Source organism: Lycorma delicatula, chromosome 1, assembly GCF_047948215.1.
Source record: "Lycorma delicatula isolate Av1 chromosome 1, ASM4794821v1, whole genome shotgun sequence".
In the NCBI taxonomy this organism is placed as follows: domain Eukaryota; kingdom Metazoa; phylum Arthropoda; class Insecta; order Hemiptera; family Fulgoridae; genus Lycorma; species Lycorma delicatula.
In genome coordinates this window covers 399,215,155-399,230,735 of record NC_134455.1, presented here as the reverse complement: position 1 = coordinate 399,230,735, position 15,581 = coordinate 399,215,155, and the positions used below count along the sequence as shown (strand labels likewise).

Sequence of the window (15,581 nt, the reverse complement as noted above, 5' to 3'; positions counted from 1 at the left end):
CCAAAAAACCAACATATGCTTATGTGAAGTTTGTAATTTCATCAGTTGGCATTATCGGCAGTCCCTGGATACTAATATAAGCAGTGCCACCGATCTGCAATACTTCCAATAATTGACAAACTTGTTTGTATATGTATTAATTAATTTTACTAACAAAACTTTGCTGTATGTTAAAACTGTTTGTGTATTAGTTACTAGAGATGAGGAGTATACATTTTATTGGGGCACCTGATATATGAAAGTTCGTTAATTAGAATTCACATCCCTAATGTTTATACACAAAAACTAATTAACATACAAAAATGTACCAGATGAGGTTTTTTAAAAATATGAAATTTCAGCCAACTAGAAGGTATTAATTACCAAGAACTATGGAAAAAACATGCCGAATGAGGTCTCCTTAGTATGATTTGCCTCTTCATATAGTACTCTCTATGCATGTATCTCCTTGTGTGGTTTGCCCTGTCAACACACACATGTGCGTTCTTATGCATATACATGTGCATGCGCGTGCACATGTACGCAACTGCCTATGATGGATAGACAGACAGACACATACACACACACACAAAACAGGGTTTCAGCTTAAAAAAGGCCCATCATTTAGTTTAGTTTATAGATTATAGTTTATTGGCAAACGTTTTAATAATAATGTACAGAGATGTTGAAAATGATGTTCATCCACTTCCATGCACTTGTTAACACGTTTGACCATGTTCCTGGCTAATTTGCTAACTGTACCTGACTATTTCCTGGATGATATAGATAATGATTATCTTAAAATTCCCACATGGTGTGTGGATTGTTACTATAAACAATTCTTTTTAAAAAATAAACCCACAGAAATAAGTCTAGACTAGTCAGATCAGGAAATCTTGATGACCATATTCTGTTAGAAATGATTCTTCTAATTAAAAAAACCTTGTAGCATCTCCAGATACAAGTATGTAATAGAGTGAGCTACATGGCAAGTGGCGCTGTCCTGTTGCAATCAGCAGTCACACTCATCCTCTTGCACTAAGGCTGTGAATTGTTGGAAAATTTCTTGGTTGATGGCAGCATCTATCGTTTTTTCAAAAATCAAGGTTCTATTATTTGCTGCCTTGAAACTGCAGATAATACATCTATTTTTTTATGGATGTACGGAAGATTCAAAGAAAATGTGTGCACTTTCAGTACCCCACGTCTGACAGTTCTGACTGTTTTAATATACCCACCCAGATGAAACCACGCTTTATCTATAAAAAACACTTGATCTAAAATGTCAATATTGCCTCTAATGAACCATGACAGCAGTGAAAACCTTTAGCATAATCAGCCATTAATTAGCTCATAGAAAACCTGCATTCAATAAAAATATAATTTCAGCATTCTCCTCGCTACAGTATTGTCTGAATCTAGTGAAATGATTTTTTCCCGGTTTAGTTTCTGCAAATATTTATGACGAGATCTTGTAACTGCCATTTTACCGTCCTGTAAAACCTGCATCGTTAAAACTGATCTGTGTTGGGCACGTTTCTGGTCTAAACCGAACCAGTTTCACAAAATTTTTTAACTAACTTTGAATAAAATGTTTCACTGGTGCTTCCTTTTCATGTTTTTCCCTGAACTATCGCCGAAACACCGCATGAGATTTCATCTCTAAATAAATCTCCATCATGAATACATGTTCTTTAATAAACTGCAATTTAACAATCGACATATAATGTACGTAACCTTGTTCAAGAGTCAATGCTCCATACAGACTGGTAATACTCAAATATGCACACAATAAACAGTCCACCCCACTCCAGCTCCATCAGGATATTTTACCCGTATCACATTCATATATGCATCAGTATAAATTACTCAGTGACGGGGCCAATTTTTAGTTGAACACCTGTACATATATAAAATAACTGAAGTGCGAGTGTAAATTGCTCCAATAAAAGAAATTAATCGTTAATTAAAATTTAGATCACATCTAAAAATTTAAAGTTTTGAATTTGTAAATCTCAAAGCAACATCATCTAAAATTTCAGCAATGCTGTACATGTCAGCAAGATACAACTGAACACATACATCTAAGAGAAGGTGACAAACTATTATGCAGCAGTTAATCCAACGGGCTGAACTGAAGTAAAAATAGATATTGAGGAATCCAATCATTAATCTGGTGTGTCCAAACTGCAAATGTGTACCAATACACTACCTTTAGATTAATATAACTTATAAACAATATCCAAATAAATTACAATGAAATTATAAACCGTACAGTAAGAGTCTTGCAAATATCATTTCTTCCGCTCAAAAAAACAAAAATTTCTGTAATATAAATAAGTGTTTTTAACAAAATGATACTGATAACAAAAAAGGTAAGACACTACATTTCTGTTATAAAAATCTATTATCAATTTAGAATTCTGTTTAAAAAAAAATACATGATGTTAAATATATGTAGGCACTAGATATACAATAATAATAATAATAATAATAATAATAATAATAATAATAATAATAATAATAATAATGTGTTCCATATAATGGCAAAAAATAGAAAAATTTGTTACAAAACTTTTACCGGCCCTACTTCATTTACTTGTAATACATATCACATTTACAGAAATAATACAATTTTTATAATTATTTGTTGTTTAATAAATGAAATCAAGCTGATAAGAGTTTTATTTTAACATGTATATTTTAAACAAAATTCTAAATTAATAACAGATTTTGATACAGAAATGTAGTATTTTACCTTTTTTGATATCAATATCATTTTGTGAAAAACAGTTTTATTTATATTACAAAAATTTTTGTTTTTTGAGCGGAAGAAATGATATCTGCAAGACTCTTACTGTACAGTTTACAACTTCATTGTAATCTTTTTGGATATCACTGCGTCTTGTTAGATTATTCTTTTATTTATATTATGAATTATTGATTGTTATCTTATGGATTTATAATTAAAATTTATTGCCTTTCTAGAACAAACAAATACACAATTTTTTAATTTCTCGGCCATTCTTTAGTTGATAGTCATTTAATTCACTTCATACCATATCTTTCTTTCATAATAAAACTAATATAATGACCTTCATGAATTGAAGATCCGTGATTTAATATTGGACTTATTACTTTGTATGTGTAATCCTCGACTTTTATTGTATTTATGGACACACTTTTTATTATTATAAAATGATTTTTTTTTATTTCTCCATTAATTACTTCAAAAGGTTCTAACTGTAGAATAAAAATTTTACTGTTCAAATCCATTTCTGTTTTATGTTAAAAATCTTTGTCACCACATTTGCAACACTTTCCTACTGTTTGTGATTTTTGTGTTTTATTAATGGCTATAATCTCTTGTAAACTAACACTGAAGTGATGGGAATTAAAAAAAACTTTCATTTGCAATACTTTCGTTTATATAAGAACATTTACAATTAAAAGCTGCAGTATATATTTTTTTAATTTTATTATTTCAAGTAAATTATCAAGTTTTTATATGCTACCTAGTATTATCAAGTACTGCTACCTAGCGGCACGATTTGTAAACCCATCATTTTGAGGAAAGTGACATATTCAAGTCCTGTTGTTCATCATATGTAAAAAAAAGTTGTCTAACAAAATTCAAGTTACTTTTTGAAAGAATTCTTTATTACAAATCTAATTGAACTGAAGTATGTATTTCATGCTTATTTAAAATTTTTTTTCCATTTTCATTTCACTTTTAGGTTAGGTCATGTTTAGAATGGTAAATAGTTTGTTGACTTTGCTGTGTCGTCCAGTTCTATGGACTCTTATCGGCAAAGTTCTAATGAACTTCTGGAATTATCTTTTCTGCCAAAAACACTTTTCAAATAAAATTTCAGAACGCATGTAAATCAGACTAGTAGCACGCATGAGGAAGGGCAGCTAGATGCAAACCTCCTTAGCAACTAAATCAGCTTTTCTAGTATCTGGGAACAATAGCTCAGTTCTAATGTCTATGTCAGTGTGTCGTCATCACTTTTTCTATTATTCATTCAAGTTGCTAAGTTTTGTATAATAAAAGCTGCCGATTTTACAGTAATTAAATAATAATTAAACTATAATTTTAAAGTAATTCATAATTTACAACAGCATTAATATTACTTACAAATCTAGGTTCTCCGTCGATTCTAAATACTCTTTAGCCCACTTAGGTCCAAGGCCTAATTCATAAACTTCTTGATTCGAGATATCTTGTGGATCTGTCTTCCAAATTGCATACTGGTCCTCAAATTCTGAATGTGTCTGAAATTGTCAAATTTAAAAAAAATTAAAATCATTATTCATGACGGGATAGTAATTTTTAAAATGAGTCATTTGCCTACATTAACAATACAGTTACCTTCTGGAATGCAATCCGATCATGGACATTTCTTAACTTGTCGCTCCATGCTCTTCAAAGTTAGGGAAAATATGTGATGAACAAGGCAAGTGTGGAAATGTGTCAGTTATTCAGTGAAGGAAAAACAAACATGTATGATAAAGTAAGGTCTGAATATCCATCTACCATCATTGAAGAATTGAAAAAAAACTGCTCTTAACACACATACATTCAATGAAACAGGAGATGTATAATTGATAAGGTTCATGTGATTTCCCCAAACGTTTTTCACTCTATTTACAAAACTGTCAGTAAACATCTTTACTATAAAAGAACTTACGTGATCTAGATTCCAAGATTGTTTAAACCGATAAAAACCAGAAAATAAAGTTTTATATTATGGTATTTTTACCATACTTTAGAGTTAAATTCTTGGATCACATTTTGATGAGAGATGAGACGTGTGTCATTACATACTTGAAACTTCATACCAGTCTCTTAAATGGTACCACTCACATTCTCTTACTAAACTGAAGATATTCTACCATGTTCAATCCTGAAAGTCATGACAACAGTCTTTGAGACTGGAAAAGCACTCTTCTGACTGATTACCATCTAGAAGAAATGGCAAGCAAAAAAAGATACAGAAAAATCTTAATAATGTTATAATACACCACACAGAACTATCAATAAGTCCTGGATTAAGATAATATGCATCCTCACATTACTTAAAAACAACATATCAGTTGCAGAAGTTTCAATGGGAGGTTTGTGACCATACTCTACACAGCCCAGATCTTCACCCTCATTATTCATTTTTCCTGAAATTAAAGGAATTTTTTGAGCAGAAAATGCACGGAGACCAACGATGACATCTACCAAACTTCCCCAGATTAGTTCAGAGAACAGATTTAAAAAAATCTTGATGTAACGAGGTTTATGTTAAGAAAAAGGTTTAAGACATACTTTAATGGTAAAAATAAGGATTTTTAGTTGCAATAGATTGCTTTCGGTTGAGTAAAATAATTCTTACTTAAAATTAAAACAAGACCCTTGAATAACAGGTCTGCGATGGTAAAATTGTCTGGAATTTATCTACTGATTTCAACAAATTTTTTGGTGCTGAAAATGAGATGATTAAAAAAATAATTCCTACATGTAAGGTTTTTTTACAATTTGTTTTTTGTTCTATCTACAGATGTTAGCCAATTATAAAGGATCATTTTGTAAAACTGATATTTAAATGAACCATAATTTTTTTTTAAGAATGAAAATGCAAGAAGTTGAGATTCTGAATACAAATATAGTGGATTTATGATGAAGTTAAAATCAGCAATAGATCTATAACATAACTGTATGTACAGACACTTTTGTGTTACTATATTCTGATCATTTTCCTGTTACTGCACGTCTGCCTCCCCATCACCAACATCTGGTATTCCAGTCAAAAAATTAAATTAAGTTCTGTACCTTTTTTTACAATTGTGGTGTGCATTGATGCTATTAGTTTGTGACAATCTCATTCATTTAACTTTTATTATAATTTTTTTAATACATACAATTAAAAAAAAATATTAAAATTTTTTTATGTATGTTGTTATCATTAATTTAAGACCTATCATAAACAATTTAAAAAAAAATTATTTTATAAATATTAATAACGTCAACTTAAACAACATAGGGGCTAAATATAAAAAATATATAAAAAATGTTACATACAAAGAAGACAAGAAATCCCCTTAGAGCACTTATTTAGCAAGTCAAAATGGTATCGCTTTTAACAGGTTTCATGATTTTTGAGAGGTAATAACTCTTTTATTAGTACAATACACAAGAAACTTTTTAATTTGCCATAAACATCTACAAAAACACTAAGTTGTGCAAATTTGAGATTTTTATCACCAGCCCCATCAGAGTTGTTTGAAGCCAAAATTTGAATTTTTAAAAAAAATTACTTTTCAAAAATTCATAAAAATTTAGGGGTAAATATATCTCCATTAATATTATTTATGGTAAAACTACTAACATATACGTACATATAAAAAAATAATTCAAACTGTGTATGCCATCCCTGCCTCTTGAAAAAACTTACCAAAAGTGAAATTTCACAGTTTTTCATGTTCAGATTTTTGTTTCATCCTTCCCAGGACTAATAATTTTTTAGTTATGATTTTTTCCATAAACCCTTACAATCACATAAAAATAGGTGTGGGCACCATAACAAAAATGGCCGCCACAGATAAACTGCTTAAATAAAAGATTAAAAAAAAAAACAGTTTTAATGTTCTGAGACATGCAGGAAACTAGCAGGCAAGTTTCAGTTTTTTGGAATTGATGAAGCAACCACCCTTCAGTCACTTCAAATGGACTGACCCATGTTTCAAAATTGAAACCTTTGTATACACATTCTTAGCCCAGTCGACTGAAATCAAAAGGGGATGTGCACAACCAGATGTTACAATAGTCCTAAATACAAAAATTTCAAAATTCTATGGTTAATTGTTTTTGAGTTATGCGAGATACATACATATGTACAGACATCACATCAAAATAAGTAAAAATAAATATTTCCAATGAAATCTGAAAACTGAAATTTTTCGCAATTACAATACTTCCTTTATTTCGTACAAGGAAGTAATAATGTAAAAAAGAATAGGTTTTAATTTTTTACACAGTATAATCATTTTTATACCAGTTACAAAATTATAACAGCTTTAACTAATGTACTTAGCTATTACACTATAACAGAATATATTAATTCCACATGTTACAACTAAAAAGCTTTAATCAGCCAAGTTCATGACTGAACTTCTCCTTAAAGAAGAAGGAAAATACAGAAGCATATAGATGGTGTCATTTATATAATGTAATAAATATTTATATTGATTAAAACAATCATTATAATATTATGAAGGGAGACCTATTTACAACTGTTAATACTATTTACTAATAACTGACTGTTGTTATCTCTACAATCTTTTGAGTACTATTTTTATAAAAGCATTCAGTCTTTTATGAAAACAGTAGCAATATTTCTTATTATTAAATATAGCAAATAAATAAAAGGTATCCTTTTTAAAACTTACTTGAAAATTCTTTCCAGATTCTAGATACTGTTCAGCCCAACTGTTAACCCCTTCATCTTCATTGCTGCAAATTCTATTACTATGTCCTTCTGCCCAACTGGCATGTTCTTCAGCAGCTAACTGCGCCACAGGCGGTGACTGAACCGGTCCAGCACGCCCTTCTAAATCTCTCATTTCAGCAAGTAAAGAATCCATCCTGAAAGTCTGCGGTGACTGTCCAAGTGTCTCCTCCAAAAACTGTTGTACCAACTAAGATATAAATATATTTATTATTCATAAATGAACAAACAAATAACTCATTTAAAAAAAAAATAATTAATAATTACGGTTTCACACATTTGCCTTATGCAGAAAGTACAGGGGGTTATCATAAAAGAATGGTGCGGTTTTGAACATGGTTTAAATTAAAATAGAATTACTTACAGTTTATGTTTTTTATTTTGCAAATTTGTCATCTCAAACATTTTTTTACATAATTAATTAATTTCAATATGTGCGCCCTAAGTCGCTCTACAAATGTCCAAATGATACTCAACTTCTCTCCAAACATTAGTTAACATTTCTTTGTTAATAGTTGTCATTGCTTCATTAATCCTGTTTTTTAAGCGGTTTAGGTCGCAAATTTTTTTGTGTATAAACAACGCTTTTGATGTATCCCCACAAGAAAAAATCGCAAGGTGTCAGGTCTGAACTCCTTGGAGGCCAAAGTATGGGTCCGTGACCAACGCATTGAAGTGCGGGGAAGCACCATCTTGTCGGAAATGAAGTGGATGAATGTTTTCGAGTCCATCCGGCTGAGGAAAGCAATAATCGGTTAACATGTCAAGATACGCAACTCCATTAATTGTTTTTTCAGCAAAGAAGAAAGGCCCTATTACACGATTTTTTATCACGCCACACCAAACATTAACTTTAGGCTATTCGCGTTTTCTCAAAAATTGCGTGTCGGTTTTCAGAGCACCATGTTTGTGAATTGTGTCTGTTAATCCATCCATTCACAAGGAATGTAGCTTCGTCTAAAAATGATTTGTTTTGACTTATTCAGTCCAACATTTCAACAGCGAAATTGTAACGTTTTACACCAACATCAGGTTTCAATTCCTGCACTATCCTGATTTTATAAGCGTATATTTTCAGTTTTTTACGAAAAACTTTGTGAACTATTGACTTTGGAATACGTAATTCGACGCTTCGACGGGGGATGGACTTCCCAGGACTTCTAATTGCCGATCGTCTAATTAGTTCAACCATTTCGTCTGGTACACTTGGTCTGCAGGTTGATTTCTGTTTCTTAATCAAGCCGGTTTCTTTGAATCGTTTGAACCAACGTGTTATGTTATTTTTGTGTGGCGGATCGCTTCCGAATTCACATCGAAACGCATGTTGAACTAAAATTACGGATTTTAATTCGGCCATCAATAAAACACACTTTGCTTTGTCTTTATCCGAGAACATAGTAACTCGCTAAACTCACCGCATCAACAATACAAGAACTGACGTTGTGGTTACAACTGCTGATGAACAAACTTTTGGGTTGGAGGCTTTCAGGGATACCAATATAACATCTAGAAATTTCCCTTCAATCTTCCTATGAATTACTGAAACCGCACCATTCTTTTATGATAACCCTGTATTTTTAAATAATAAATTCACACATCAAATATCAATGATCATGTCAATATCAGTAGATGTAAATAATGTCAATTTACTTAAAGAATTCAATCCTAAGTGCATATCAGTACTATAACATATTTATTAAGATAGACTTTAAACACACATTTATTAAAATTATTTTGTTTATTTATAAATCCTTCATGACATTACATGAAACGAAAACTGTACAACTGAAAACATATTATACGCTAATCAAATAGTTCACTTACTCCTTTTTATTTGAGAATTTAAAAAATGTGTCCGTTATTGCTTTTACAGTAGGTCCTGCTTTAGAATAGATTCATGTTTAAATAAGCAAAAATTTTACTGAATGATGTTCAGTTGTAAATTAAAATAGAATGTTTTATTTAAAATCACAATTAGACTTGTTTTAGAGTCATATATATAAATGTTAAACTTTTAACACTTTTTTATAAATTAGTCTGCAATTTTTTGACAGAAGGCACGCATTAATTTGTTACTTCACACTACCTATACTAATCTTTCTAAAAGCTACAATGCATGTAAAAAGAGCTAGTAAATAAAAAACTTGTAAAGGTTGCATTCTCTGAAAGTAATGATGGAGAGTGTGTGCTGTCATGTAGAAACTAAATATCACAACAGTTTCCCAAATCTCTTGTTCTGAACAGGACATCAAAGTTTTTAAGATTTTCACAATATATAACTGGCATTTAAAGAATTTCCTAAATCAAGCAACTCTATACGCAATATCTAGATTATGGCCTAAAACAAAGGTGACATTAGCTTCCTACACGTGGTAACTAATGACAATATGATTGTATATTTGTTGCCAATACATTAGTAGGTTAATACAGATATAAATAAACAAGCTAAGCAAGCGCTAACTTTTTCCAAAGTATAAATAATAATTAGCAATGTTGAAACAACAGTTATTTAAAACAACGTAGCTTGTAAATTTGTAAAACTTAATAACATTACAATGAAGGAAAAATTATTTTATAAAATAAATGTGAATTACTTGATCGGCATTAGGGCTTGAAGAAAGTGGATCACTCTGATGAAACGGATGTCTGTAATCTTCATCCTTTAATGATCTGTCTTGTACAAAATGAGACGTTAAACGCACCAAAGAATTGGTTCCACCACACTCTCCTTCAACAAGTTCCTTAAGTGACATCCTGTAACAAAAAACATATTTATTTATTTATTTGTTGTAACTCAATCCTGATAAATACTAATTAAAAAATCGATATGGCCAAATCAAATCACAAACAATTGTTTTTCTTGTTGTTTTTTTTTGTTAAGCAAAAAACACACAGACATTATCATCGCCCGAACATGATGTATTTCCTATAAAAAACTAAATTTTAAAAATTCACAATTAAAAATTAAATAAAAATGCCAAGAAAAAAAAACAAGTAGAAATACAAAACATAATAGGATAAAAAATGAAAACAAAATAAAAACTTTAAGCAGAAATATAAAAAAAAGACAAAATAAAAAACGTAGTCTAAATGTTAATTTTTTTTTTGGATGAAAAATATTTTCATGTTACATCGCGCCCGGGAAAAAAAAATGGAATATTAAAATAAAATATAAAATTTAATGAGGCAAGAACAAAATTTAAAAAAATAATAAAACCGTAAAGTAGAAATCTAAAAACAAAATAAAAAAAATCTAAAACTCACAACTAAAATACTAAAAACAAAGACAGAATAAAAAATTCAAAACAAAAATGTTACACAAACATACTACTACCAAATAAAAGAAATTTAAGAACACCATAAAAAGTGTGCAAAATATTAATAGCTTGAAGAAATAAAAATACCCGATCCTAAACTTCTGTATTATTGCCCAGGATTTTATGAAAATTCCTGGGAAATTTATGACAATTGTAATCCAAAGAATAATTTGAAAGAAATTTGGTGCACTTTGATCACAGTAAATAGCAGCAATATTCTACCTCACAGCTATAATAATCCTATTATATTTTATTTCTTTTTTAACATCTTTATGTCATTTTTCTGAAGTTCAGTAGAAGAAAATCACAATAGAGGTAAAATAAAATGGTGTGACACTCACTGCTCATTCAAACACAGTTATTTAGAAAAATATCTCAGAAAAATACTTTTGCAAAGTTCTATCAGTATAGTAGTAAAAAATTCCAACACATGGCTCCTAAGATTAGACATTCATCAGTTTAAAATTACATACAATCTTATATGAAGCCCACTGTTACCTATGAAACCTTCTATTATTAGTATTTATTAACAACATCAGGTTCAAAATCTCAATTTTTTTCACAAGAATACTTTGTTTTATAGGGTTAAATGTTTATCCCCACCGAATTTAACTTATGCCCCCAATGTTCTACCCAAAATTAAAAATAAAACTACTTCTACATACCTTTTTAAAGGCGCTTTTTTCACAAAAAAAAAAGAGTGATTTTATCAAACAATTACATAATACCCAAATATATCAGTCACCTAAACCTTTCTATGTAACTACATTGTAGAATCCCCATTCCTTCTTTGTTTGTTAATATTATTTCCTTTTAAAGTATTCATTGTACCTTAGATACACTTCTAACTAAATAAATTACAAACTAGGCTTCTTAATGTAATTTTCAATAATTTGTTATCTAGCAATATTTCTGAATTAAAGTATAATTTCATTTGAACCATTTTCGCTGTAAAATTAAAAATAAATACTGCCTTCTTATTCCAATATTGTGGTTTAACTCAAGAGCTAATTTTATCCTTTAACATACAATCTTATTAAGATTCAATTCAGTTTTTTTTTGTTTTCTGGGCCAAAAACACTTTCGTGTTCTCATCTCCTGGACGTGATATATTTGGTGTAAATAAATAAATTTTACAGAAACCAAACAGCAACAGTAACAATCGAAGAACATAAGAAACAAGCCGTAATAAGCAACGAAGTCTGACAAGGATGTTCCATATCCCCGTTACTTTTTAATCTTTACATAGAACTAGTAGTTAATGATGTTAAACAACAATTTAGATCCAGAGTAACAATGCAAGGTGAAAAGATAAAGATGCTACGATTTGCTAATGATATAGTAATTCTAGCTGAGAGTAAAAAGGATTTAGAACGAACAATGAACGGCATAGATGAAGTCCTACGCAAGAACTACCGCATGAAAATAAACAAGAACAAAACAAAAGTAATGAAATGTAGCAGAAATAACAAAGATGGACCACTGAATGTGAAAATAGGAGGAGAAAAGATTATGGAAGTAGAAGAATTTTGTTATTTGGCAAGTAGAATTACTAAAGATGGACGAAGCAGGAGCGATACAAAATACCGAATAGCACAGGCGAAACAAGCCTTCAGTCAGAAATATAATTTGTTTACATCAAAAGTTAATTTAAGTGTCAGGAAAAGATTTTTGAAAGTATATCTTTGGAGCATCGCTTTATATGGAAATGCAACTTGGACAATCTGAGTACCTGAGAAGATAAGATTAAAAGCTTTTGAAATTTGATGCTATAGGAGAACGTTAAAAATCAGATGGGTGGATAAAATGACAAATGAAGAAGTGTTGCGGCAAATAGTGAAGAAAGAAGCATTTGGAAAAATATAGTTAAAAGAAGAGACAGCCGTATACACCATATATTAAGGCATCCTGGAATAGTCGCTTTAATATTGGAGAGACAGGTAGAAAGAAAAAATTGTGCAGGCAAGCAATGTTTGGAATATGTAAAACAAATTGTTAGGGATGTATGATGTAGGGGGTATACTGAAATGAAACGACTAGCACTAGATAGGGAATCTTGGAGAGCACATCAAACCAGTCAAACGACTGAAGACAAAAAAAAAAATAAACGAATTTTAAAAATTGACAACTGAAAATAAATTAAAAACTAGCACCCAGCAACATAAAAATACATCTTAAAAAGAAATTGCCTGTAATGTATGCTAAAAAGAGAGAAACACAAAAAGAAATATCACATTAATAATCTTAAGATAATAAAATTGATTCTTTCCATAGATGGAAAGATTCCATAATGTATCAATAAAGCAAACTTCAAAGAACTAAATTAACATCTGGTATATGCCAAATGGTATACACAGATGAGGAGGACTATATGAATAATTTAAATTTTAGAATCAAGATGCACGGCCGTTATAAATCACAAGACATCTGATATCACTGCAATGTTCCCCAACATACTTCACATATCAGCCCCCAACTTAAACTTGCGACGCCATGACCCATATCCGATACAATCCATAAGGATGCGGCGCACCTTATGTTGGCAGTCACAGCGTGCACAAACAGGTGCATCATTAGATATCCATGAGTGAGCCTAGCATGTCCTATTCACAAATAGCAAATAATAACCTCCTCTTGACAGTTACTTCTGCATGAGGAGCTCCACAGTGACACAGTATTGTTACCAAAACAATATTGTTCATGGTAGCATCCCATTCACTTTGCCACTCATCATGAACTATCCTTTTCAGGAAACAGACAAGATTGTTGGAAGCAACTCAATTGGTAAAATTAAGTAGAAAACAAGCCCCTTTTGCCGCACTATCTGTGCGCTCATTGCCTGAAATTCCTATATGGCTGGGGATCCTCCAAAAGCTCACTGTTTTATTACATCTAGTCATTTACAAAATAACACACTGAAAATTTTGGGCTAATTATATTTAAGGCCTCATTAATAGCAAAAAGGTTCGCAACAAAAATACTGCAGATGCTGTGTAGGCTGAACATGTATATATTCTGTTGCCTACCGCAAAAGCACATCCAATAGAATTAACATTTTTAAAGCCATCTGTACAGACTGTAACATCAGGATTCATGCTACTTATATTATAAAATTTGTTTCGCCGGATTTGTGTTCTTTTTAGTATACTGACAAAGATCAAAGCAGTAATTAATGAGGAAAGGCTGCCAAGGGTGGGAGGGAGTAATAACATAAAGCAGCAATAAGGATTGGTGATACTTGTATATTTAGAGCTAAGAAAAGGTCCTGATACAAAGCAGAACAGCAGACCTCTGCTGTTCCTGATATTTATTAACATGTTGATCGGAGAATACTGCATCAAAGGTATGTTGCGCTTTAATCCAAGCCACATAGGAGCATAAAACTTGCTTTCATCTAATCGAAAGAGATGGCTCACCAGTGCTTACAAGCAGGCTTACCACAGGACATGAGCAAAAAGCGCTAATGGCAAGACGGATGAATGAATGATGGACTGCATCGAGCATCTATAGAGTGGTGGCCTGCGCCGACAAATAAGCTACACAGCCATAGTCTAAGCGGGAATGGACCAGAGCTAGGTAGAATTCCAACATCCTATCGGCTTCCCAACGAGTATCAGATAACACCTCTCAGCATGTCTAACATTTTTAAACATTTTACCTTCGGCTCCTTCAAATGTGTTACCCGCGTTAGTTGTTGGTCTAACCACATTCCTAGAAATCTAACCCGCATGCATACCTCAACTGGTTCACCGTGTAAATACAATTGAATTGTTGGATCAACATATTCCCTCAACTAGGAAAAGCAAACACACTTCATTTTTTCAGGAGAAAACGCGACTCCAACAGATTTACACCACAATTCTAAACAGGTTATTATGTTTTGAAGCAGCCTCTCATCTGTACCTAACATTCTACAAGCTACGTATATAGGAAAAATCACCTACAAATAAATAACATATAACCGGTTTTCACATGCAGTTTGTTATACTATTTATGGCTACGGCAAACAAAGTAACACTTAAAAATTTGATTCAATAGTTATCTTTGAACGTATACATAAATGCAATAATGCCAAAAACACTGCACAGACACTGTTTAAAGCAGTCGCAAGGTATTGATTTTTCACTATTATATTTAATTCATTCAAATGTATTCATGATACATTTAAGATAAAAAAAAAAAAAAAAAATGCAAATACATCAACAAAAAGTCTGCTAGCTGAGCTTTTAAGGTTACAAAGAAATTTAACAATTTAAGAATACTAAATAAACCTAAGACATTATTTGTATGACTTCTAGAAAACCCACGAGATGATGAATATAAGTTTAGAGGACATTCTTGGGACTCATATTAAAATTTTATCAAAGGAGGAAATTATCCTTTGTCAATTTTCTTAAATTCATATGTGAATAAAACTAACAGATGTTGTTATTGTTGGAATAGAAATTACATATTTTATTTACATGCAAACAGAAGAAAAAAATCTGATGTGGAGACCACATGACTTCATTGTACGCCTATTAATTACATATATACCTTTTTTTAAATAAGTACATAAAATTTTATTTCATAAATAACTTGATATTTTTTCAAATTTTTACTTTCTTGTACGAAGTAAAAGTAAGTATTTGTGATGGTGAAAAATTTCAATTCTCAGATTTCAATGAAAATATCCATTTTGACCATCCCTGAATCTATTTTGACTAGTTTCGGCGTGGTGTCTGTACGTACATATGTATTTATGTATGTAAATATGAATCTCGCATAACTCAAAAACAATTTGCTG

General features: G+C 31.0%; 1 protein-coding gene across 3 annotated transcripts in view; it reads right to left on the bottom strand.

Annotated features, from left to right (window-relative positions):
• Nucleotides 1–15,581, bottom strand: part of LOC142317407 (peroxisomal targeting signal 1 receptor-like) — an 85,489-nt gene that overhangs the window by 59,777 nt on the left and 10,131 nt on the right. For all 3 annotated transcript variants that reach the window (XM_075353951.1, XM_075353953.1, XM_075353952.1), the window contains exons 2-4: nt 10,073–10,232; nt 7,420–7,668; nt 4,121–4,257 (exon numbers count right to left, since the gene is read on the bottom strand). In XM_075353951.1, the coding sequence (XP_075210066.1) occupies nt 4,121–4,257; nt 7,420–7,668; nt 10,073–10,231 (545 nt within the window). In that variant the 5' untranslated portion in view covers nt 10,232. The remainder of the gene's footprint in view (nt 1–4,120; nt 4,258–7,419; nt 7,669–10,072; nt 10,233–15,581) is intronic.